Source organism: Sciurus vulgaris (genome assembly GCF_902686455.1).
Source record: "Sciurus vulgaris genome assembly, chromosome: 1".
Taxonomy (NCBI): Eukaryota; Metazoa; Chordata; class Mammalia; order Rodentia; family Sciuridae; genus Sciurus; species Sciurus vulgaris.
In genome coordinates this window covers 143,182,484-143,206,227 of record NC_136461.1, presented here as the reverse complement: position 1 = coordinate 143,206,227, position 23,744 = coordinate 143,182,484, and the positions used below count along the sequence as shown (strand labels likewise).

The window sequence follows — 23,744 nt, the reverse complement described above, 5'->3', positions numbered from 1 at the left end:
TCAACAACAGAGAGACTAAAAGCTTTGAGAGGGAGGGAGAGAGAGAGAGAGGAGAGAGAGAAATGTCATAAAAAAGGAGAACCAGGATAACTTTGGATTTATTATCAGCAGCAATGGAAAATACAATACAAGGGAATAATGCCTAAAGTTCTAGAAGGAGATTGATTATGTTTAGCCTGAAATCATGTACCTTACTAAAGTAACACTCAATCACTAGGTACAATAAAGTCATTTTCAGAAATGCAAGGACTCAGAAAATTTACCTAAAATAGTCCTTTCTTAGAAAGTTATCTGAGGATGTGCTCTAGATAAATAAGTGCAGGAATCAAGAAAGAATAAATCATGTGATTCTGGTCAGTGAATCAAATCCAGGAAAAGAAAAAGAAATCCCAGGAAGATCGCCATGTATTAAATTTAGTAAGTAACTAGTCTGAAAGCAGCAGGTTGGAGGGCTCCAGGAGAGAGGTCTTAAGAGGAAAAAGAAGGAGGAAAAAAGTGGAATTTCATGAAAATAAAAAGGAATTCAGTGGAGCAGAGAATGGGGATCTTTGAGGAGGGAGAGAGAAGAGAAAGGGGAAGTACTGTGTAATGAAATTATTCAAATTATGTTACGTGCATATGCAAATATATGCACAATAAATCTCACTATATAATTATAATGCACCAATGAAAATGCCAATCAGTTAAAAAAAGAAGTAGAGGGATTGCTGGATTGAAATTCTGAAAAATATGGGAACAAGATTAAGACAGTTCATAATTCTAGAAAAAAACAGTTGTAGAAAAAAAGGAAACAATTAGAATCTATGTCCTTGTTCAGTAATGAATGATTTTTACGTAGTCAATAGTTAAAAACTGTTTTGATTTTTAACTTTTAGAATCAATCTATGGTCAAAGCACAGAAGACATAACTATGGTTATAAATGATTAACACCAACAATCTAGAAGTAAAAGATGAGAGAGACCAGGAGATCAAGGTGCAGGAGGATGTATTAAAAGCTGTAATGATACTAATATTCTCATTTTAAAATCTAAATAGTTAAGAGATATCGTTTGCATTTAAAGGATTGGGAAATAAGTCCTTGGGTGTATTACTTAATGGTGCAAGGTTCAGATATAAAAGAATGATAAAAAACAGGTCATTAGGATGGTGATCAGCAACAAGAAATGAATAGAAATTCTGGTCTGTCTCCTTGTTGGAATATCCTGGATATTCCAAAAATGGATGCCATTCAGACTCAGGAAAATATTTGAGATATAATTTTAAGTGGAAAAAAGAAAAGGTCTTAAAATTTCAGTTTACAAAATAGTATTTGATTGTTTCCGGGTAATTGCCTTATGGGTGGCTTTTCTATACCTCGTTCATTCAACATATTTCCCATATTTCATTCACCAAACAAGTTTATTGAGTATCTACCATGTTTTAAGTAGGAGAAATGGATGGAATTTATGAAGAAAATCATGACCCTGCCACACAGTTACAATCCAGAAAAAAAAAATTTACAACACTAATTATAATAAAATGTGAGCTTTATAACTGAGGACATTTACAGCACTAGGAAAACATAAAGCACAGGTATTAAAGCTAGAATCTGAGAGCATTCCCTCAACAAATTACTTTTTAATTAATCAATAAATGTATATTGACAAATTGTTTATGGTGTACAAATTGTTGTTACGTTATATATTGTGGAATGGCTAAATCAAGATCATTAACACAATCTCACATACATTTTTCCGTGATGAGAACATTTAAAATCTACTCCCTTTCTATTTTAAAGTTTTTAAATCAGAGGATTTGTTGTTGTTGTTAAACATGACTCACAATTAAGAACACAGCATTCTCTCAATTACATAAAATATATGAGCTCAGGAAAAATCCTCAAGGGAAACAACAAAATATTAAATGTGATTATCCTTAGATTGTGATTTTCTGAGAAACTGTATTCTTTATACTTTTAAAACTCTTTCAAGTTTTCTACAGGGGGGATGTATAGCTTTGTTAACACAAGAGACTAATAAAAGTGACAGTATTGTTACAGGAGAAACAGTCAGATATTGTGACCCTTTGAAAGCTTTTTCCCAGCTCTTCTGGAAGCAGAAGGTAGTTATTGATTTATCTAAAACACAATCACAAACAGTTACTGGACCACCTGTTCATGCAAGGCATTTTGAAGGCTGTCATTGGAAGACTAATGTCCACGAATGTTTCAGTTAGCAAACTTGGAGACTGTACTTGTTTGCCTTGAGTTTTGCTAATAGTACAAGGAGATTCAGGTGATAGGAATATGCCAAGTAGTTATCTGTTATTTCTGCCATTTTCTTTAATTGAACCATATATCCTATATTATTTCAATGACTTAAATTATGTGGTTATTGAAAACATATGATTTTAAACAATAAGTAATCCTTGATTTCATGTCTGTTTCTTATATTGTGTTTCTAGGTTCCAAAAACTTTAAATCAGTTCTCCAGTAACTCCTTTCAAGAAGGTATTTCTATATATAAGAAGGGATCTGCCAGTGGTGATTTTTATGGACTTGGATATTTAGTTTACAGTATATATAAGTTTCTGTGTTATGCTATTTCTCCAATCACACATTCATTATTATAATTTTGAGAACTCACCATCTGTATTTTATCAAAATATCACTTCTTTTTCAAAGCTCACTTAAGGTGGAAAAATCAAATTAATGCTTTTTTAAGTTGGCAATGTACTTAAAAACCTCATGTCATAATTACAAGATTCAACTGAAGAGTGAATTTCAATGTGTGCATACAAAGATTTAAAATCAAGTGTCAGGGATGTCAGCATGCAGACGGGATCTTTGCATTCTCATGCCTTAGGAGATTTACCAATATAAAGGAAAATCTAAGAAAAAGTCTCCCAAGGACTGGTGAATACACTGCTTTATCTAAATTCTTCTCATCTCAACTTGTTCATGTGCCTCTGTTGAAAAAGGAAGTCCAAAGGGTATTGTTATATTACATAAGTAATATGAACTGGTAGTCAAAAGAACTGAATTTTAATTCTGACTTTACCACTAACTGGCCGGGTGACTCTAGGTAAGTCACTTAACCTCTTTAAGTTCTCATCCAAGCCAGGGGATCTCTTCAAGTCATTTGAAGAGATTTAACTTTTGAATGAATTGTGTTGCTTCACAGCAAGGTCTCAATAGTGACAAGGGAGCTACACTAAAATGGCATTCCTCAATTGGAGAGAGACCTAAAGGGGTATAAGGTTAGTCAGAGTCCAGAACTTGTTGTGTGTTCTTTGGAGGAAAGTGCCAGACCTCCCCAACTAAACTCATGATCATATCCCTTTTCTAGTTCCTCTTATCTGTTTACCTTCAACTTCCCCCTTCCAAGTCTACTTTCCACCTCCAGATTGACATCCAAGCTGCAATCTGCCAATGGGGACAGAGAAGGGATCACAAAGGAACATAGCAAAAATATTGAGGTCCACTTCTACTTTAAAAAAACTCACAATTACAAAAACTAATGTTCTCTTTACCTCCCTGCCAATATGAAACAGTGTCTCCTCCAGAAGTTCAACTGTTTTCCTAATCATGATCCCCTATTAACAACCCACATCTTTCCCAGTAGACACATTTCTTTCTCAGTTCTTTTATGTCAGAAGTACATTCCTTAGTACAATGATCCAGCTATGAGCTAGTTCTCAGGAAACTGTATTTCTCTCCCCACTTTCCTTTTGTTTCTCAGAGCATTTGTGGATTAGTGTAGGCCCAAAATAGGAGCTGAAAAATGTGTTGCATCATTTGTCACATTAGCTGCAAAGGAAGCAGCAGAGGCAACCAGAAATGAGGAACAGGAGATTTTTGATAAACAACTCTGGTGGTTATCTTAAAGCTGAATTGAATCACAGACACTAGTGTTTGTAATTGCATTTTGAATTGCAGAATTAGAGGTAACTGCCTCCCACTTAAATTTGAGTGTGGTTTATAGGCATAGCATTTCATTCTGTAGTAGTATCAGAGAGCATTTATCTATAAGGCTCACAGGAGCACATTTGAATTTGAAAAAAGGGATGATAAAAAATAACAACCTGGGTGCTACTAATATATATACTATCATGAATGTTGGTAGTATTTGGAGGTGAAATGAATAAAATTGCCTCTTTATAGAGTCAGTATTCATCAATGAAAACATGCAAATGATTTTTAGCTCTGTTGTTAAGTAATTTAAGCGTTTTTCAACACAGGGTAGGAAGTTAGAATCGATGCTTCTCTCATTAGGTTTGCATTAGTAGACTAAAAGAAGATTGTTTAACTCATGCACCTCTTACTGGTCCTCTTTTGCTTTAATTTGGGTAGAGAAAAGTCCACAGTTAATTTTAGACCGTGAAAGAGGAAACAAAGGAGGGGTATTGAGATTCTTTGAGAACCCAGAATCTTTGCTGCAATCCAGCAGCCCCTCCATCATTGGAGTAACTCTTGTCATCATTAAAAAAAAAATCTTAAGCTGTGTTTCAAGAGACTTACTGGTCTTGTCTCTGCAGACTCATAGTTCCTTTATCTGCTCTTAGGAGGAAAAAGCAGATAGAAACTTAAAACCTGGATGTATCTGCAGTCTTCTACTTGTTCTTCATTCTTCTCCAGGTAGAAAGAAGGTGGGACTCTGACTCTAGCAAAGAGATATTGCCTGAGACAATTGGTCAGAGAAGTTAGGAGGGAGAGGACTGGAAGGATACAGAGCCACCTCCTGTAACTGGTAGTTACTTTCCTGGCAGGACTGCATTTGTTAGACCTCCCTTCCTTCCCACTTTCTCGTCTTTCCCCTGTCCCATTCTCTGCCGCTTTTCTGACCCATAATTTGGCCTTCCATAGTAAGAGGTCAGTATGTTTTCCACACTTGGGAGATTTCATTCAAGAATTTTTGTCAATGGACAAGTCATAAGAATCCCTTCCATTTTAGGGCTCATTGACGTCACCAAGGAGGCGATAAATATCTGTTGATATAATTGGATGTGAGATTCAGTGTTGAAATAGCAAAACTGTCCCTCGCTCCTTGGCAGGGCCCTATGATTTATGCAGGAGCAGAGGCAGCACGCAATCGAGCTGTCAAGAGAGCGTCAGCTTATTAGGCAAATGCTGCGTGCTTTCTGAAGAGGGTCGATGCTATAAAATCCCACTCCAAGCTCTTGTGTGAAGAAAACTCGGAGCCCAAGTACACTGAAGAGAAAGAGACAAAGAAAAAAGAGAGTAGCAATAGAAAGCAGAAGGGAAGAAAACCGCTAGAAAAAGCCCTGAGACATCCCTCTGCCTAGAGGAGGCAGCGCCGGTCTCACCTGCGAAGCGCCAGAAAAGGTAGGGAGCGCCTAGACGGAAACGCGCCACCAACTTTGCGCTGCCTGAGCCGCCGTGGTGTGCGCTGCAGAGCCAGCTGCCCCTGTACTGGCGAGCGTGTGTGCACGTGTGTGTGTGTGTGTGTGTGTGTGCGCGCGCGCGCGTGTGTGTGTGCGTGTGTTTGTTGTTGTTGCTGACTGTGCCTTAAGATTCCGATAGTAGCTGTGATACAGCAAAAACAAACTTAGACGGCTGCTCACCTTTACCCAAACTGCCAGTTACTACTCATCGCTATCTGTATAAAGGACCCCCTGAGCCCGCATCGATGCCGACTCCCAAGAAAAGGAAGCAAGGGCAGGTATGGAGAGATAGGAGAAGGGGAGGGTAGTTCTTAATTTGGAAGAAAATGCTGAAATATCCGGAAGATAATCAGAGCGGGGAAAATTTTAAATTACGACTCTTCACTAGGCTCAGGGGAATCAGGTTTGGGGGATCGTTAGGAAGAGGAATCAGGGATTGTTCCTTCAGGGTCTTAAGAGCAGGGGCACTCCTTCCTTGAGAGGAATGAGTTTTGGTGCGAAGCCTCTCAAACGTCCCGTTTCCTGCTCCCGCTATCACCCCTGCGGCGGAAGTCCTAGATCATTATCTTAAGCACCGCGGACAGCGCCCGACGAACCCCTGAGGGCACACTGTCACTTCTCCGCTGGTCGGGTAGCAAGACCCCTAAGTGCACCCCTCAGTTGGGCTAAATTCTGACCAACTCTTTATCTTTCTCTCTTTCTCTCCTTCCGCCCACCTCTGTGCGCAGCGAGTGTCCCTAACATGCGGCTGCCGCTGCTCGTATCTGCGGGCGTCCTGCTGGTGGCTCTCCTGCCCTGCCCACCATGCAGGGCCCTCCTCAGTCGTGGGCAGGTCCCGGGGGCCCCGCAAGCCGCGCAATCCCCCCAGTCCCTGGATTTCTTCCAGGCCCCGCCGCAGCCCGAGCAGCCCCAGCAGCCGCAGCCCCGGCCCGTTCTGTTCCGCATGGGAGAGGAATATTTCCTTCGCCTGGGGAACCTCAACAAGAGCCCGGCTGCTCGGTTCTTGCCCGACTCCTTGTCCCCTGCTGGTGGCAGCGGCAGCCGCCCCTCGCGGGACCAGGCAGCCACCAACTTTTTCCGCGTGTTGCTGCAGCAGCTGCAGCTGCCTCGGCGCTCGGTTGACAGCCGCGCAGGTTCAGCGGAGCGCAGCTGGGAGAACGCCCTCACCCGCCACGAGGAGGCACTGGAGAGGGACCGGCGGTCCGAGGAGCCTCCCATCTCCCTGGATCTCACCTTTCACCTTCTCCGGGAAGTCTTGGAAATGGCCAGGGCAGAGCAGTTAGCGCAGCAAGCTCACAGCAACAGGAAACTGATGGAGATTATCGGGAAATGAATGGTGCGTCTGACCAAAAATATTCTGCATTTAGCACAAAAAAAGTTAAAAAAAAAAATTAAGAATACGGTATTCTGTACCATAGTGCTGCTCTGATATCATTTGTTTATTTTTATATAGCTTGCAACATAGATGTACAGGGACAGAGCCTATATCCCTTAATTAGCATGCACAACGTGTATTCACGTGCAGTAACAACACAATGTTATTTGTATTGTCCACTTTTAGTTTCCGTGTCCAGGTGTCTTTATAGTGGTGTTTGAAAGAAAATGTAGACCTGGGAGGAAGCATTTTGAAAAAGCAGATGGAAGTCACCCAGTTGCTTTCGTAGTGGTTAGAGCCAGAGAGAATGTTATTCTCTTGAGTGGGGGGTGTGGGGGGGTAAAATGAAATGTGTAAGCTCTTTGAATCAATTTTTTCTTGTAAACATTTCAGTAATAAAACATCCTTCTAATCCTTGGTCAATTGTGTGTGTAAGAGAATGTTGAATATTTATATTTTTAATAAAAGCTGCAAAGGTTATTGTGATTTTATTCTTCCTCTTCTAGCTTTCTCTCAAAGGTCTTCTGCACAATAAACTAAACAATCAGAAATCCCCCCCAAATTCCTGCATTTGTTTTCTACTAAAAATACAGACATTTGTCAGTGGCTCCACAGGTCCTAGATCACCTCATCTCTGTACCGCGGACTAGTCATCAGAGATTAAGTTAGATAATTTGAAAACTCTTTTAGCTCCAAGACTTGTTATTTTACAAATGGAAGATCAATCACAATGAAAATAGCATTCCTTGATGAATAAAGAGATATGAAGTGATTGGGGAGAGTAGGAAAGGATAAAGAGAAGAGCTGAGTCAAACCATACAGTCAAAATACTGCATTGTTGTTCCATGCCAAAGGCTTACTTTATCAATTGGTACCATAAAATATTTTTCTAAGCTATTTTCCAATGACTACTTCAAATAGAAGAAATATGATGGCCTCTCCATTTAAAACACTATATTCAGTTGCTATAAAATGACACTTGGGAAATTTTTCTTATAAAGAACACTTGGCTTTAATTATGCACAAATATCCTCCAAGTTAATCACTTTGATTCTTAGGAATATGAACTATCTTTACTCACTTCTAAAACTCAATGGCATGGCTAATTAGCTTTAAAATGTATTTGCCTTCAGTAGTTTAGTTACAGCTTAACATTTTTTCAATCAAATTATTAAATACTTCAAAATTAATTTATAAGTATGAAAATGTTTTTTCCCCTGAGGCCCTTGAACTACACATGACTAATGGATTAATAAGATGATACAAGATGCTGAATAAATCATTATAAGACTGGGAGCATTATGGTGGGACAAATAAAGTTTGATATATATGTGTGTATATATATATATATATACACACACACACACATATATATTTAATACATGCAGTTGTTCTATAATTTACCAGTCTGGTGCCACAGTTGATGTATGAGAAAATAGTTTCTGTTAGAAAGTCTTTTTAAATTAAAGTACCTGGTATATGAGTATGTAAAACTAAGATTAGAAAAATGTCACAAGAGATGTCCTCGGCCTTCAGCCTTCTGGACTATAAAAGGGTCTTCAAATTCAAAGAACATTTCTGGATATACATCCAGTGACATTTATTATGGAAAAGAGGAAAACTTTGCACAACATTTTCATAGCTTTGGTCAATGATTTACCATTTGTCTGTATATTGATATATCAGGCACTCCTGAATTGACCCTGAATTTCACTGACCACCTGCATTGTTAAAGAGAAAAGGAAATAAGAGCTACCATGATATAATAACAAAAACCTGGTGCCTATTAGAGACGAAAGTGTAGTGTCCACTTTTTTTCAACACTTGATGCTTGTAACTGACGCACCCACATGTACCACACCTGCACACCCCTCATGTTTCCCACACAATAAAAGACTTGCATAAGATCACGTTTCTTTATTTCCAGTGCTTTCTGCAACAATTTTCTGAAAGTATTTTTTCTTCAATGTGTTAGGTAAGTCATCTGGAATTAAAGTTTTTTTTTTTTCTTTCCTTTAAAAATCCTGTCCAGAGGTCCCATTCATCATCTGCATCATGTTAATTTCACCTAGGTTCCCTGCTGCCTGTGTGCATCTCAGTCAGGCAGACAGAGGGGCAGCAGTTGGAATGAAAATCATTCATTCAGGGAGTTCAACCAGGAGAAGGAGAAGACATGGCGAGCTGGCTCAGAATCAGCTCCACTCCCACTCCCTGAAGCTGCAGCCTGTCCCTGGAGGGGAGAGGCCTCAAATCCAATCTGCAACAGAAGAACATGTGAATCAGAGGAAGAAGAGGCTAGTCTTTGGGGGGGTTGGTCCAGTCATTTTTCTACTGAGGAGAAACAATAATAATAATTATATTCCATATAATTATTATTAAGAACAGAAAGCAAGCTCAGGTTATCTTGGATATGATCAAGAGCCATGAAAGAATTCATACTCATGATCCAAAAAGGGACAATAGTAATGCATGCAGTGAAAGGAAGAGTCCAGGCTGTTCTTTAAAATAAAAAAAAAGTACACTTGTACATAATTTACTGATATGAATGTCTCATTGAAACTTATAGGTATCTGGGTTTAGAAAAATCTGTAGAAAGAATTTTTTAAAAAATTCCTGCTAGGGGTGTAGCTCAGTGGTAGAGTGCTTGCCTAGCATGTGAGGCCCTGGGTTGGGTTGGACTGAGAAACCTTGACTGGCCCAGTAACATCAGCACACATTCTTACTTAAATGACATTGCTATACCAAATGTCATGGCAAGACACACTATAATCTCTCCACTGCTAAAGTAGGAAGTTTCTATGAGATTATATTAATGTGCTGCTTAATGAAAAGGGTATGTTTGGAGAAATGCATGATTAGACATTTTCATCATTGTGTGAACATCATAGCATGTACTCACTCCAGCTAAGATGGCTACACCATCACTAGGCAATATAATCTCATGGAACCACCATCATATATGTGGTCCATTGTTGACCAAAATGATGTATAGATTTTACAAAACTGCCGGCTTCGTTTTGAGCAAATAATGAAAGGACTTGTTTTTCTCTAGGCAATAAAATCTAATCACAACATTTCTATAAAATCAAATCTAATATTAATACGTCTAAAGAGATAATTACCTTTTATAAATGCCTAATTGATAGGTTATAATTTTGAATAATCTGATCAACTTAATTTGAGTTTATTTATGTCATTTGAAAGTTTTAGAAGTAATAATGGAATGAGGGACAATCACAAAAAAAATCTTGCTGAAAAGAAATTTGATTTTATTAACTCAAACATTTTCCATTTAAAGTTACCATGACAAACATGATTATTCCTAGGAGAACGATGGACAATGAGCAAATATATTCTGATGCTTCAATGGTAAAACTACCCCACAGACTGGAATGCCACTAATTTCAAAGCCATGAAGTAGCACATGCACTTAGCTCAGAAGCTCTGGGTAACTTTGTGAGGCTGCTATATGAATGCCTGGCACAGGCAAAGCAGAACTTTTCTGAGTAAGCACATTGTTTTATTGCCATTCGAGGTAGTTTTGAGGGAAAAAAGTGAATGCTTGGCCTGCACCTTACCAAATTTTACCCTGAACATGTTTTGAGAGTGATGTTTCAAAAATCAATGAACTTGTCCTAAGTCCCATGGCTTCAGGATTATCCTTTTGTGCTGTTAGATTGCTTCCTGATAGGAAGTTAAGAATGTCTATGAAATCACATCATCCACTGTAGAATAAAACTGAACCAGAGAGTTTTCTATAAGGAAACAGCTGAGACTTCAAGTGAGATTGAGTCTTTAATAAAAGAATGGCAGCAGATTCTGTTGGGAATGGGCTAAGAAATCTCAATGCCCTTGAAACAGCTGTAACAAACCTATCCTGAATTTGTACATGTCAAACTCTCCTTTTCCCCACCATGCTCACCTTACCATTGCTAATCCTGAAACAAACAACAAAAATAATCAAAACAGTCCAACTGATCTGGGGCTATTATTGGTGTGTAAAAGTCTGTTTGTAACTGTTCAGTATGAGTCAATAGTGAATTCTGCCTGGACAAACAGACCATCAGACTTCATTTTTGTAGCCTCTTTTCTTCGAAGGCAGTTTCTACTCTAAACTTCCTGACAGCTATGTTGAAACGTCTAAAAGTGAAATTAGTAGGACAAGACATTTTTTTTTTTTTTTGCAGAAAGATATAATATTTGGGAAATGATCTTTGGCTAATAAGCCATTTGGAACTGCTTTTGGGATTTGTATATGTTTGCACTTTCTTTTCTGTACTAGAGATTAAAATATTCTGCTTAAACTGTGTTAGCTGTTGTTACCCCCATAGTGCTCAAAATTTGGGATTAAATCATTTGGTTTTTGCTGCTCTGACTCACCCATATTTCCAGAAAATTATTAAAAATGTCTTCCAAGCAATAGGGACTTCTCAGAGAGGTCAGTGCCAGAGCGAAGGCCAAGAGCGAAAATTATCTGGTGTACCTATAGGTGATTATACCATCTCCTTAGTCTTGTTTATGTAAACTGAGGACCCACTAACCACCTCAGCAAGAAATTTCTTTCCAAAAGGTAGGCTTGTTTTGAATTCCAGATCAACTACTACTTAGTATGACTTGGACATATTTCTTAACCTCTCTGAGCTTTGGCTTTTTAATTCTGTAAAAATAGAAATGAGAGTGAATTTCACAGAGTTGTTGTAAGGACTAAATAATACACACGCAGCACTTTGCATATCCTTCACTTATACTAGATCCTTCCTTCCTTCTTCCCTCCCTTCCTACCTCTCTTCTTTCTTACTATAGTGAAGAAGCTCCTCTCCCATGAAAAACCACTTGAAGACTGTTTATGATGACATATATACAACAGCAATAACCCCCAATAAGGAAAGACAACTGCATCTGCATCCTCATCTTTCCATAAATGACAGAATTTATATGATGTAATCCCTTTGACCTGTTGTAATCATGGTCATCCATGATACTGTTTAGCATATCTCCAAGGGGCCCAACTTTCTATATGACTATCTCATGAAGGAAGAATGAGTTAAAATTTAGAAACCTCCTTTCTGGAACCACCACCCATCGAATCAATGCAGAAATTCTTCCTACAGCTTTCCCCAAACAATTTCATAGCACTCCTTCAAATAGTTTCCCCAAAGCTGGCTCTCTTCCCTTACTGGAAATGCTATTTTCTGGGAAGGCTGATGTGCCATGAACAAAGCCCTGATCTCCTCTACCTGCCTTGGAGCTTGCCTGCGTTCCAGTTTAGACTGATATGTATAAAAAGGTGAATGAAGGATTGCTAGAGTCATTATTTCTAAATTTTATGCATTTTCCTCAGGTGACAAACAAACAAACATACAACCATCACTTAACACTGTGTTCTATCTCTGTAGGACTATAGAATAATCTGACAAACATGACTTTTAGTCATAAAATGAAATGGAATAAGGAGGCAGTATTTTCCTCTGTCCCAATTCTCAGATCCAATTCAGATCCACAGAAGACCAGACAAAAGGAGTGATATATTTTCCTTAGAGGAAAAGTTACATTTTTAGGTGAGGTTGACCAAGAGTCCTGGGTATTCATACACTAGACCACAAAATATTTTATTTTCCTTTGATTTTTTTTTTTTTACGGTTACTGTCAAACATACTTTGAAAGGAAAAAATTAATACCAGATTATGGTACTTGGGTATTGATTTACTCCACAGAAAAGCAAGGTGAGGTGAGGTGCCTCCATCAGAGCCCTGTGACATGCAGGTGTCATCTTGATGAGTTATGTCATTTAGAATCATTTCTTGTTAGGGATTAAGGAGCATATGTTCTACCAGAGGCTGGTGGACATTAGACTTTGTGTGTAGGGCAGTTCCAGGTTATGGACAATGTTTGCTTGACCTGGACAATATTTTGAAAAACATACCAATTAGTTGCAAATATTAAAAAACCAGAAGGGAGTGTGTAGAGACATAAGAATCCTATACACTGTCGATGGGGATGTAAAATAGTGTAGACATCATGGAATATGGCATGGATGGTCCTCAAAATATTAAACAGCAATGCCATGTGATCCAACAATTTTATTTCTGTATATACACTCAAAAGAATCAAAAGGAGGAGTTTGTAGATATCTTGCACACCCATTTTTATAGCAACATTATTTACAATAGTGAAGAGGCAGAAGCAATCCAAGTGTCCATCCATGGATAAGTGGGTAAATAAGATGTGCTATGTACATACAATGCAATATTTCTCAGGCTTTAAAAGGAAGGAAATTCCAACGTGTAAAACATGGATGGGCCTTGAGGACCTTCTGGTAAGTGAAACAAGCCAGACACAAAAGGACAAATATTGTATGATTCCACTTAAGTGAGTTATCCAGAGTGGTTGCTAGGGGGCGAGGGGAGTGGGAAATGGTTAAGTCTTGTTTCTTGGACAGAGAGTTTCAGTTTTGCAAGATGAAAAATTCTAGGGATCGGTTATACAATGTGAATATAGTTAACACTACTGAACTTTGCACTTAGAAATGGTTAAGATAATAAATTTAATGTAGTATTTTTTCTTTACTACAATTAAATCTTTTAAAGAATCAGGCAACTTCATATTAAAAGTTGATTTTACAGCTAAAACTTTTTTGATATTCAGTTTTTCCTCTCAGAGCACATTTGATAGTAACAATTAAAAATTCAAAGGAAAATAAAATATTTTGTGTTTCTGAGTGAGTCAACTTAATGAATACTCAGGACTCTTGGTCAACCTCATCTAAAAAAATAATTTTTCCCCTAAGAAAAATGTATCACTCCTTTTGTCTAGTCTTTTATGGATCTGAATTGGGTCTGAGAGTTGGAACAGATGGAAAATGCTGCTTTATTCACATTAAAAGCTGGATTTATGGCTTTTTAAAGCTGAATTTGGACAAAGCAGAAGTTGGTCTCTATGAATACACAAATTTGTGCCTCTTTTTGCTTGTTCTTCCTTCCTTCCTCCCTTCCTTCCTTCCTCCCTTCCTTCCTTCCTTCCTTCCTTCTTCCTTCCTTCCTTCCTTCCTGTTTCTTTTCCCTTTCTTTTCTTTTTGTGTTGAGGAGTTCCAGGGCCTTGTATATGCTAAGTACACACTCTACCACTGAGCAACTCCCTAGATTCAACCTCTAGCTTTTATCAGAAGACTATTTCTTAGTAGGAATGTGTCAAAGAAGAGAAAGAAAAATGCTCAGTAGGGTTTTTGACTTAGTTTTTAAGGTTCAATGTGATTAAAAACAGCAAAACAAACAAACAAAACAAAGTAAACTTCATGGCAAGATTCTTGACAATAAAAGCATGGAATTGCCTTCACAGTTCACTTGGGCACTTGGCATAGGGGACCTAACTAGGTGCAGATTGGTGAGTGTATCTTTGCGTCATCTTGAGAGTCAATGCCAGTGGGCCCTTTACCCTAAATGTGTCTTGCCTGACATGATCCACTGACAGAACATTCACTCTATAGTTACACTTGGAAGCGGTCTTTTCTTTTAAAACTTGACCCGAAGTAGAAGATTGAGCCCATTTTCATCAGTAACCAGTGCCCTCCAGCTGCCTCTAAGTTTCTCAGGGCCTCCACTGCCTGCCAGCATCCCCCCTTCCCCATGTGGCCATTCTCTACACCACCATGACACTGACCTATTAGAATCTGCCTTTGCTGTGTTCTATTCACTTAGGCTTATCTAGCTGATAGCAATCAATTTGATAAAATGAATTGAAACTAAGACAGTAATGGATGATGATGGCTTAATGTATAACCCTGCCAGATGTGTCCATGCCTTATCCTGACAGATGAATGATGGCAGGACATTGAGGGGATACTCAAGTCATGAGGAAGTTCATGTCTAGCCTCCCTCAATCTCCTGAGTGCTGTAGTGGATGCTAATGAGAAATTCAACCTGACAGAGTCTGGTTACCACTGAGGGTTAAATGCCACTCTCTCTAGGCCAACTCAAAAGAACCTTTGCCCAGCTAAAACAAAATCAATTTTCCCTAAAGGAATGTGGATAGGAAGGATAAGGCCAGACTTGAGGCTGCTGAGTGGGCCACCATCCAAAGTCCAACCTGCACCTGCTAGGTTGGGTCAGAGAATCAGCCAGAGTAGTGTGAGTAGGAATCCTGAGATCATGTTTAGAATATTTATTCAGAAAGAACCAACCCAAGTTTTGGCTGGTTCCCCTCACTTTACATTCTTGGACCTCTGGCCCTTGGATAACTTAAGCATTATGGATTCCTGGCTGGAAAGGAGCATACCATCGAGATCCTAGGCCAGTCACCAGCAGTGGGAAGCAACTAAGGCATGGTCTGTGGCTGCCAACCAAAGACCTAAGCCTTAGAAACTCTGTTACACAATTCTGGCATCATGGACATTTCTTTCACAGGAATGCAGACATTTCTGCCTGGTGTAGAGCCAGCAATATATGTTGGAAAAGAAGCACAGAGCTGAGAAAATGTAGCACAGTCTCCATAAACTAAGGAAGAAGAAAATGGGAGTTCCCCAAAGCATCTATGGAAGTAAAACACTCCCTAAAAAAGCATTTTTCCTTGGAAGGATTTATGGCCATGCCCTCCTACATAAGGGGATGGATGAAGGGAGTTGATCTGGGGCTTTTATTGCCATTAGTTACTTCCTTCCTGCTAAGGAAAGACCAGAAGCCAGAATAATTTCCTCGGGTCCATCAAACAAGAAGAAATTAAACTCCCTCACTTATGCTTTCTCAACCTAGAGGAGGATGGTGGGATGTATTCTGTTTAGTTTGTTTCAAACATGGTATCTAGGAAATATGGGGTCAGTGTGGGGAGCAGGTTATAGAATATTTCTCAGTCTTTAAAAGGAAGGAAATTTCAACATGTGCTAGAGTATGGATGAAACTTCGAGGAAATGTTACATTTTTAGGTGAGGTTGACCAAGAGTCCTAGGTACTTATACACTTGACTCACTCAGGAGCACAAAATACTCAACTTAACGGTCAGCCTCCTTAGATATGGATCTGACAACTATGTGTCCTGCACAGATTCCATGTGTGTTGTCACTCTTTCTGAAAGGAGAACTGAATCACAAAGAATTAGATCCCTAATCCTTCACAGACAGGGACTTCTTTACTTTGTTTTAGGCAAAGAGGCCAAACAGGTTCTTAGGAACCATAATATCAAGTTATCATCATGTCCAATTTATAGAACAGGAAACTCAAACCCAGGAAGTTTGAGGAACTTCCTCAAAGCATCTCTAAGGATGAAGTGCTGAGAGGTATTAATGATGACCACATAGCCAAAGGGAAAGGAGGCAGCTGCTGTTGCTGAACCTATGAGACTCAGGGGATGGGACTGACCCACCACTGGAAGTCAGACAGACTTAGTTTGGGATGCAGCTGAAGGATTGGATCAGCCTCGTTTGTAATAGACAACCACATCCTGGAAAGCAATAGACGTCTAGAAATGCCCTACCTGTTCTCTGTGAGGCATTGCCAATCTGTCATTCACGGTAAGTCAAAGCAGAGGAGTCCTAGGTCACACTGGTTTTTGTTTCAGTCGCATCAACCACAGTGAAGTGGGGATCCACTTACTTTTCTTAGATGCCGGCTCAGCCTCCCTAACACTGCACACCATATTCTGTGGTGGAGAAAAAGGCTCAGAAGGCAGCATGCTCTCTACAACTCTGTGATCCTCAGCAAGTCATGCTTCCTCTAGGATCCTCATTTTTCTCCACTATAAAATGGGAAGCTTACAGTTCCTACAGTACAGAGTTGACATGAGGTTTAAATGAGAGACCATCTGAGGCTTCGTGTGTGATAAAGCAAAGTACACACTTCGGCCACAGCCACTGTTGTGCCAGCAGCATTTTATATGCACTGACACCTGGCAGATTAACTCCTCACTTCATAGGCTGCAGTGTGGGGGAAAGGGCATTTCATGGAAATCACTGAATACACGAGTGAAGACTGAAAAACCCCACAGGATGCACAACACTAACAAGGGTCTGAGGTTAAATGAAAATAATAAACAATTTAAAACACAGGAAGCAAAATTCAACTAGCTATGTCATAACAACTCCCCCAGAGAGCTCTACCCAGTGCCTGTTTTCACAGAATTGTACAGCTGTAGGCACAGGTTGCCAGGGGAAATGAATTCATTATACTGCTACACAAAATTTACATGATATTTCCCTCTTTAAAATGGATATAGCAATTTTAGCTTCCTATTAAAATGACATTTACTCAGAATGCTATTTGATCCTGAGAAATGTAGTCCAAAAGTTTACTTTTTTTTTCTTTCTGTAAAACCACCAAAATGACAATTATTAGGATGTCACTTTCTCAGCGGGGGGGGGGGGGGGGGGGAGCGGGGGGGGGGGGAGTCCAGAAAAGTAAAATTGCAGTTGTAACACTCAAAAGCAAAAGCATTAATACTGTTTATGTAATGATCTCATTAAAACTTACTTGTTTAAAGGACTTAAAATCAGCAAACTACAGTGATGCAGTCACATCAATGTTTATAGTAGCTCAATTCACAATAGCTAAACTATGCAACCAACCTGAATGCCTTTCCCCAGATGAATGGATATAGAAAATGTGGTATATATACACAATGAAATATTACTCAGCCTTAAATAAGAATGCAATTATGGCATTTATTGGTAAATGGATGGAACTAGAGAATATCATACTAAGCGAAATAAGCCAAACCCCAAAAAACAAGAGCCAAATGTTTTCTCTGGTAAGTGGATGCTAATCCATAACAGAGGACAGGGGGAGAATGAAGGAACTTTGGATTGTACAGAGGCAGGTGAGGGGAGGGGAGGGGATGTGGGGATGGGAAGGACATTACTCTATATACACGTATGATTACACTACAGGTGTGACCCTGTACCATGTTCAGCCAGTGGAAGAAGTTGTGTATAATGTGTCAAAATGCATTCTACTGTTGTGTATAACTAATTAAAACAAATAAAACACAACAACAAAAAAGAATGTACCTAAGAGGCCAGGAGTGGTGGCATCTGCCTGTAATTCCAGAAATTCAAGAAGCTGGGGCAGAAGAATTGCACGTTCAAGGCCAGTCTCTGCAACTTAGTGAGAGCCTGTCCCAAAAATTTCAAAATAATTATAATAAAATGGTTGGGGATGTTACTGAGTGGTAGAGTGCCTCCGAGTTCAATCCCCAGACCAATTAATCAATCAATCAATCAATCAAATGTATCTAGGAATATATTGCTAGGTTATTTTATTTTCAAGGCCTGGCAGTTTGTTTTCCATTTTCTGTTTTCGACAGTAATAAAGAGGGTTCCAATTTCTCCAAAAAAAAAAAAAAAAAAAAAAAACTTACTTGTTAAGAAAAACTTACTCCTTCCTACAAGTAATTTTTCTGTGTAAAAATGCCTGCATCACTATTATAACTTCTTATAGTTTCCAAGATTAAGTCCTGACAATGTTATGCATTAGATATAGGCTAGTCCTGAGCACAAGTCTGTTTTCTCTTTGTTTCTATCAAGTTGACATTCCAGCACAGCCAGGGTGCCTGGCATAGCACAGTGATTTGTGAGCTAATTTGTAAAACACCAAGCAACCCCTCTTGGTAGGAGATTTCTGTTAGGAAATAATTTGACACCCTGAATCCCTCAATTAGATTCAGAGAACATAAGTTAAATTTTCATTCATTTCAGTTTGCTTTGGAAAATTAAGTACATCATTTCAAAGAATTGAGGACCTACAGTCACACCCCTGGGAAATCATGTTCTTGGTCTCCTGTTTTATTTTTTTTTAAATGCTCTGTGATACCCTGTGAAATTAATCTCACACGGAAAAGAAGCTTCCCAGCCCTCTAGCCTCCAGCATCTCTCACCTCTCAATCTCTGGCGGCAGCTGGAAGGGATATTTGTGCTTGAAATCAGAATGTATATGCTTTTGTCATTTGCATGAAAATGTTTTTGTCTTTTTCATGTCACCCCTGGTGGAGATGCAGAGCTCCACACAGAATGCTTCTCCTTGAACATTTGGCCCACTGTACATTCCAGTTTAGGAAAGTAGGAATATTTTCAAGAGGATTGAATCTTGGGTGAAAAAAATCTGATGAAGGTTCAGGCCTGGGTACACACAGGAATTAAATCTGGGCTTTGAGAAGGAAAAAGAATCTTTGCTACCCACCCCGTTTCCGCCCATCGTTTGACCATTTAAACCAGAGGTCTGACTGTTTTTCCTTCCCATTTCCTTTCTTTTCCTCTCTTCCACTCTTTTTTCCATCCGTTTTAAAAAAACAAAATGCTTTTAAATTTTCCTTTAGGAACATCTTTCTAACCTCAGAGGACATTTATAGAGCCCAGGTGAGAACTAAGATAACCATGAACTGTTTTTTCTTGATGGCACTTTCCCTACCTCTTCTGTCTATAATAAGCCACTGGCCTTGACCTCCACAATTCCTTCTGCTATGAAAGGGTTCAGGACCCTAAGGTATGGGGGATTCACATTGTTCCTCAGGTCTGTCCCCGAGGTAATGATATGCCAGATGGAACTGGGGATACTGGAGACAGGCGAAAGGCTATCTGCATCTTTTTGTGGGCATTTGGGTCAGATTTTCTTAGCCAAGAGGACAAGCCATCAGACCTTCTCAGTCAACAGGAAAAGCCTGGTGCTGGAAGTCACTGGACCAGGGTTGCGTGTCCTGTGTAGTTCTATGGAAACGCTGAATAGGACAAGGAATGAATCGGGGCACAGGTATGTTGTGAGAATGTACAGAAATATTAGCTCATGGAGCTGTTGACATCAAAGCTAAAAACAGGGTTCCATAGAACTGTGATGAGTGATCACCAGATTGAAAAATTCAGATTGATCACTTAAAAGTATCTCAACCACCTTGGCCATGGCTGTGCATGGCCCTGTGTATGGCTGAGGAAAAAAGGTAAGACAAGCCTGTTGGATTTGGGCCATGAAACCTTCCCTGTGGCCTGCCATTTGGAATAATGCCTTAAAGATGGTCAGCACCATTCTCCTCCAGGACCTCCCCCACAGCTACCTTAGAAGCCAACACCCACGCCTTCAAGTGTGAAGACACAAGAAAAGAATATGTTTAGATAATACGAATAGATACGAATAGATAATATGTTTTGTTTTTAAAAAGCACTTATCTTGGGATCAATTCTTCAAAAAATAGGGCAATGCTAAATATAAATGTACCTAAACAGAGTTTTCAAAATACATGAAGCAAAACCTGATATATCTGCAAGGAAAATTAAAATTAAAAAATCACAATTATGATCAGAGATCTCAAAATTCATCTCTCAGCAATTGATAAAAGAGAAAATAGTATGTATATGATAGAATAGGACAGCACCATCAACCAACTGACTTGACTGACATTTGTAGAACTCTCTATCCAACAACGGGAAGTACTTATGTTTTCAAGTGCATGTGAAACATCTATCAAGGTAGATCATATTCTGGACCATAAAAACATCTTAATAAACGTAAGAAGACTGGAAACATAAAACATGTTCTCTGGCCACAACAGAATTAAACCAGAAAAATATCTGGAAAATCTCCAAATATCTAGAATTTAAATACTACTAATGTAAAAACAACAACAAAATCAGTCAAAGTAGAAACTACAAGGTCAAGTAGAAAATATTTTGTATTAAATGAAAATAAAACTACAACATATCAACACTTATGGGATGCAGCTCAAGCAATGGTGACAAGAAAATTTATAGTATTAAAACACTTATTTTAGGAAAAAAGTCTCAAATCAATAATCCAAAAGTTCATCCTAAAAAACCGGAAAGAGAAGAGAAAATTAGATGCAAACTAAACATGAGGAGGAAAATAATAAAACAAAAATGAGTAAAATAGAAAAATTGGTCAGAAAACGAGGGGAAAAACCTCAATAAATCCCAAAACTGATTCTTTTAAAAGTTCAATAAAACTAAAAAAGAGTCAAAACAACTTTGAAGACTGATCAAGGTTGGAGGACTGTTATTACCTTATTCTTCTTATTCGGTGACTTCCTTAAAGCTATAATAATCAAGACATATATATTGGTAGAGAGCCAGAGGTCAGTGGCACAAAACAGTTCTGATATAGGCTCATACATATAGGTCAATTAAATTTCCAAAGGGAAAGGACAAAGAAAAGAAAAACTTGTTAGTGGTACACATGGATATCTATAAAAAAAAATAATAATAATAACGAACCTTGATTCTTACCTCACACATATGCAAAAATTAACAAAATGATCTTAGATCAAATTTAAGAGCTAAAACTAAAAGTCCTAGAAGAAGACACATAAGTAAACTTTATGATTTTGAGTTAAGGAAAGATTTCTTAAATAGAACAACAAAAAAGCACAAACTATAAGGGAAAAACTAATAAATTGAACTGTTAAGCTAAAAAATATTTGCTCTTCAATCTTCGTTGTTAGGAAATGAAAAAGGAAGTCACAGACTAGGAGAAAATATTCGTAAAACATCTATGTGATAAGGGAGTTTTACAAAAAGAACTTCTAAGACAACCCAATAAAAGGTGGTTAAAATATATGAACAGATATTTCACCAATGAAAATATAAAAATGACTAATAAACATATGATAAGATGATAAACATCATTAATAGGCAGGAAAATGCAAATGAAAGCCATAAGGACATATCATATATATTCATTAGAATGGCAAAAATGTAAAAGATTGACACAATACCTTGCTGGCTAGGGTGTAGAGGAGTTAGGACTCTCTTACATTGCTGGAGAAACACAAAATTGAATAGACACTGTGAAAAACATGTGTCTAATGAAGTTATACATTTACCATGTAATCCAGCAATTCCATTCCTTAGTAGTAAGAGAAATGAAAATGTATATTCCATATATGACTGTTCATAGCAGCTGTATTTATAATAGCCAAAGCTGCTAAGAACACAAACATCCATCAAACAATGACTAGATAAATAAATTGTGGTATATGCATGTAGTGGAATACTACTCATGAATAAAAAACATCTGAATAATGATATATGCAATAAAATGAATGAACCTTGAAAACATTATTCCAGGTGGAAAAAAAGCAGTCACAACAGTCCACGTACTGTATGATTTGCAAACTAAACATAAGAAAGAAATAATGAGAAATAAAGAGAAGAAATGAGTAAAATAGAAAAACTGACAAAAATGGGGAAAAATTTAAAAAGTTGACTTTTAAATCATGCATCTTTCATTTCTTCATCCGTCCAATAATTGTGACTGCGTCTAACATGTCCACCTCATCTTTGCTCTACAAGGACCTTTAGGTGATGGCTTGAGGATGGTGTCATCATGGGTTTTATAAAGTTTATGGAATCTAAAGGTTATGAGAGCAGCAGTGTACCCATCAAGCTAAATGGAAATCAGCATGGTAAGAAAGGGTTTATGTAAGACCATCTTGAAAGGAAATTTATTTTGAGAGATATAATGCATTCTTTATTTCATGAAGAATCTATTATTGTTATTCAGAATGATGGTGTGAGGCCTGAGTCTATAACCCTCCCCTGAAGCAGATTATAAAGTTCTTAGTACTAGATTCTTCATTGTTCAAGGTTTTATCAATAGATGAATCTACTCACTGAGTAGTCCTTTCATTTTTGCGGTGAGAAAACTGAGACTCAAAGAAATTAAGTGCCCAGAGTCAAAATAGATGAGAACTGAGGCTCATTCTCCTAATTGCATTGATCTTTCCACTGCTCTAAACCTTGGAAGAATATCTACCAGACTCCTGTGTCTATGTTCAGGGTTGAAGAACAGGATGTGAATAGTGAATATTCCATTCTTGAAACAGCAAACAACTGTGACAAGATGGTTTTCAGAGTCTTACCACCATGACTTCATGCTCAGATGAAATACACAAAGCATGATTCTTTAAAGAGGTAGAGATTGGAGAGATGTCAATGCCAAGGTCTCCATCTCCAAAGCACTTGGCTTTCATTGGTGTGTGTGTGTGTGTGTGTGTGTGTGTGTGTGTGGTGTGTGTGTGTGTGCACGTGCAACCCATCAAGTGGGGCTTCCGCTGACCTTGAGGCATCTGCTGTGCCTAGCTCATGTATCAGTCTCAGCAGCTGCTGAATTGATCCACCAAAGATGGAGATATTTCTCTGGAAACCCCATTGCCTGCACAACTCCCATTAAATTTGGACAGATTCTCCCACAGGAGGCCACTAAGCCACACTGGGAAGAGAGAAAAGAGAACCAGGATGGGGGGTGCTCACTGCTACTGCTTCCATCCCTGTAAAAATGTAACTGCCACACATATTCCCAATAAAATGCTCAACTGTCTGCGGGGAGCGGGTAGGGATGGAGGGCAGGCTCTGCCTTCACACGTAGGTATAACAGGCAGTTAAATGTTGTCCAAAGAGGAAGGAAGGGCAACAGTTGGAAGCAGACTGGATCAGAGAATGGTCATACAACAAGGCATCTCCAAGAAGTCAGGTCTCACAGAGATTGCTTCCAAGGGTAGTTGTTATGATTTGACTGTGTCCCTCATGTGTTTAAAATTTAATCCCCAATTTATATGTTAATAGTATTTGGAGGCAGAACTTTTGGGAGATTAATTGGGATTAGCCGAGGTTGTGGGAGCCTCCACAATGGCATGAGTGACTTTGTAAGAAAAGAAAGGGAAACACAAGTTTGCATACTTGCTTTGGCCAGGCAATACCCTACACCACATTAGGATGCGTGTGAGGCCTTCACCTGGTGCTCTTGGATTCCCCAGCTTCCAGAACTGTAAGTAAACTTTCATTCTTTTAAAATCACCTAGTCTCTGCCACTTAGTGATATCAAAACGAAACAAAACAAAAAACAACCCAAAACAAAACAGTCTAAGACAGCAGTCAACCTGTCACAATTTCCTTCTCCCACCTTGTTATTCCCTTCTTTTCTGAGGTTGACTAGGGCATAGTGTAACTTTTCAAAACAAATTTAAAAATTGACCTTTGAAAAAAAATCGGTTATTTCTACCAAT

At 38.7% G+C, this 23,744-nt stretch overlaps 2 protein-coding genes across 11 annotated transcripts in view; one reads left to right on the top strand and one right to left on the bottom strand.

Moving 5' to 3' along the window:
• Positions 1–4,699: 4,699 nt before the first annotated feature.
• On the top strand, positions 4,700–8,046 carry CRH (corticotropin releasing hormone). 2 transcript variants are annotated; one of them, XM_079105970.1, is made up of 2 exons: positions 4,700–5,324; positions 6,112–8,046. In XM_079105970.1, the coding sequence occupies exon 2, from the start codon at positions 6,126–6,128 to the stop codon at positions 6,714–6,716; it is 591 nt and encodes a 196-aa protein (XP_078962096.1). In that variant the 5' UTR covers positions 4,700–5,324; positions 6,112–6,125; the 3' UTR covers positions 6,717–8,046. The 2 variants fall into 2 exon arrangements, with proteins under 2 accessions (XP_078962096.1, XP_078962095.1); XM_079105969.1 differs by lacking the exon at positions 4,700–5,324 and adding an exon at positions 5,524–5,661.
• A 13-nt stretch (positions 8,047–8,059) lies between these two features.
• Positions 8,060–23,744, bottom strand: part of TRIM55 (tripartite motif containing 55) — a 46,866-nt gene continuing 31,181 nt past the window's right edge. For 4 of the 9 annotated variants that reach the window (XM_079102320.1, XM_079102313.1, XM_079102311.1 and 1 more), the window contains one exon: positions 8,060–9,015. In XM_079102320.1, the coding sequence (XP_078958446.1) occupies positions 8,910–9,015 (106 nt within the window). In that variant the 3' untranslated portion in view covers positions 8,060–8,909. Of the gene's footprint in view, positions 9,016–20,511; positions 20,532–21,455; positions 21,499–21,547; positions 22,092–23,744 lie in introns of those variants that run through there. The other 5 variants (XM_079102314.1, XM_079102318.1, XM_079102315.1 and 2 more) reach the window with 3 other exon arrangements.

Coding starts and splice junctions, on each gene's coding strand:
- CRH (XM_079105970.1), top strand. CDS start 6,126: ATGCGGCTGCCGCTGCTCGTATCTGCGGGCGTCCTGCTGGTGGCTCTC.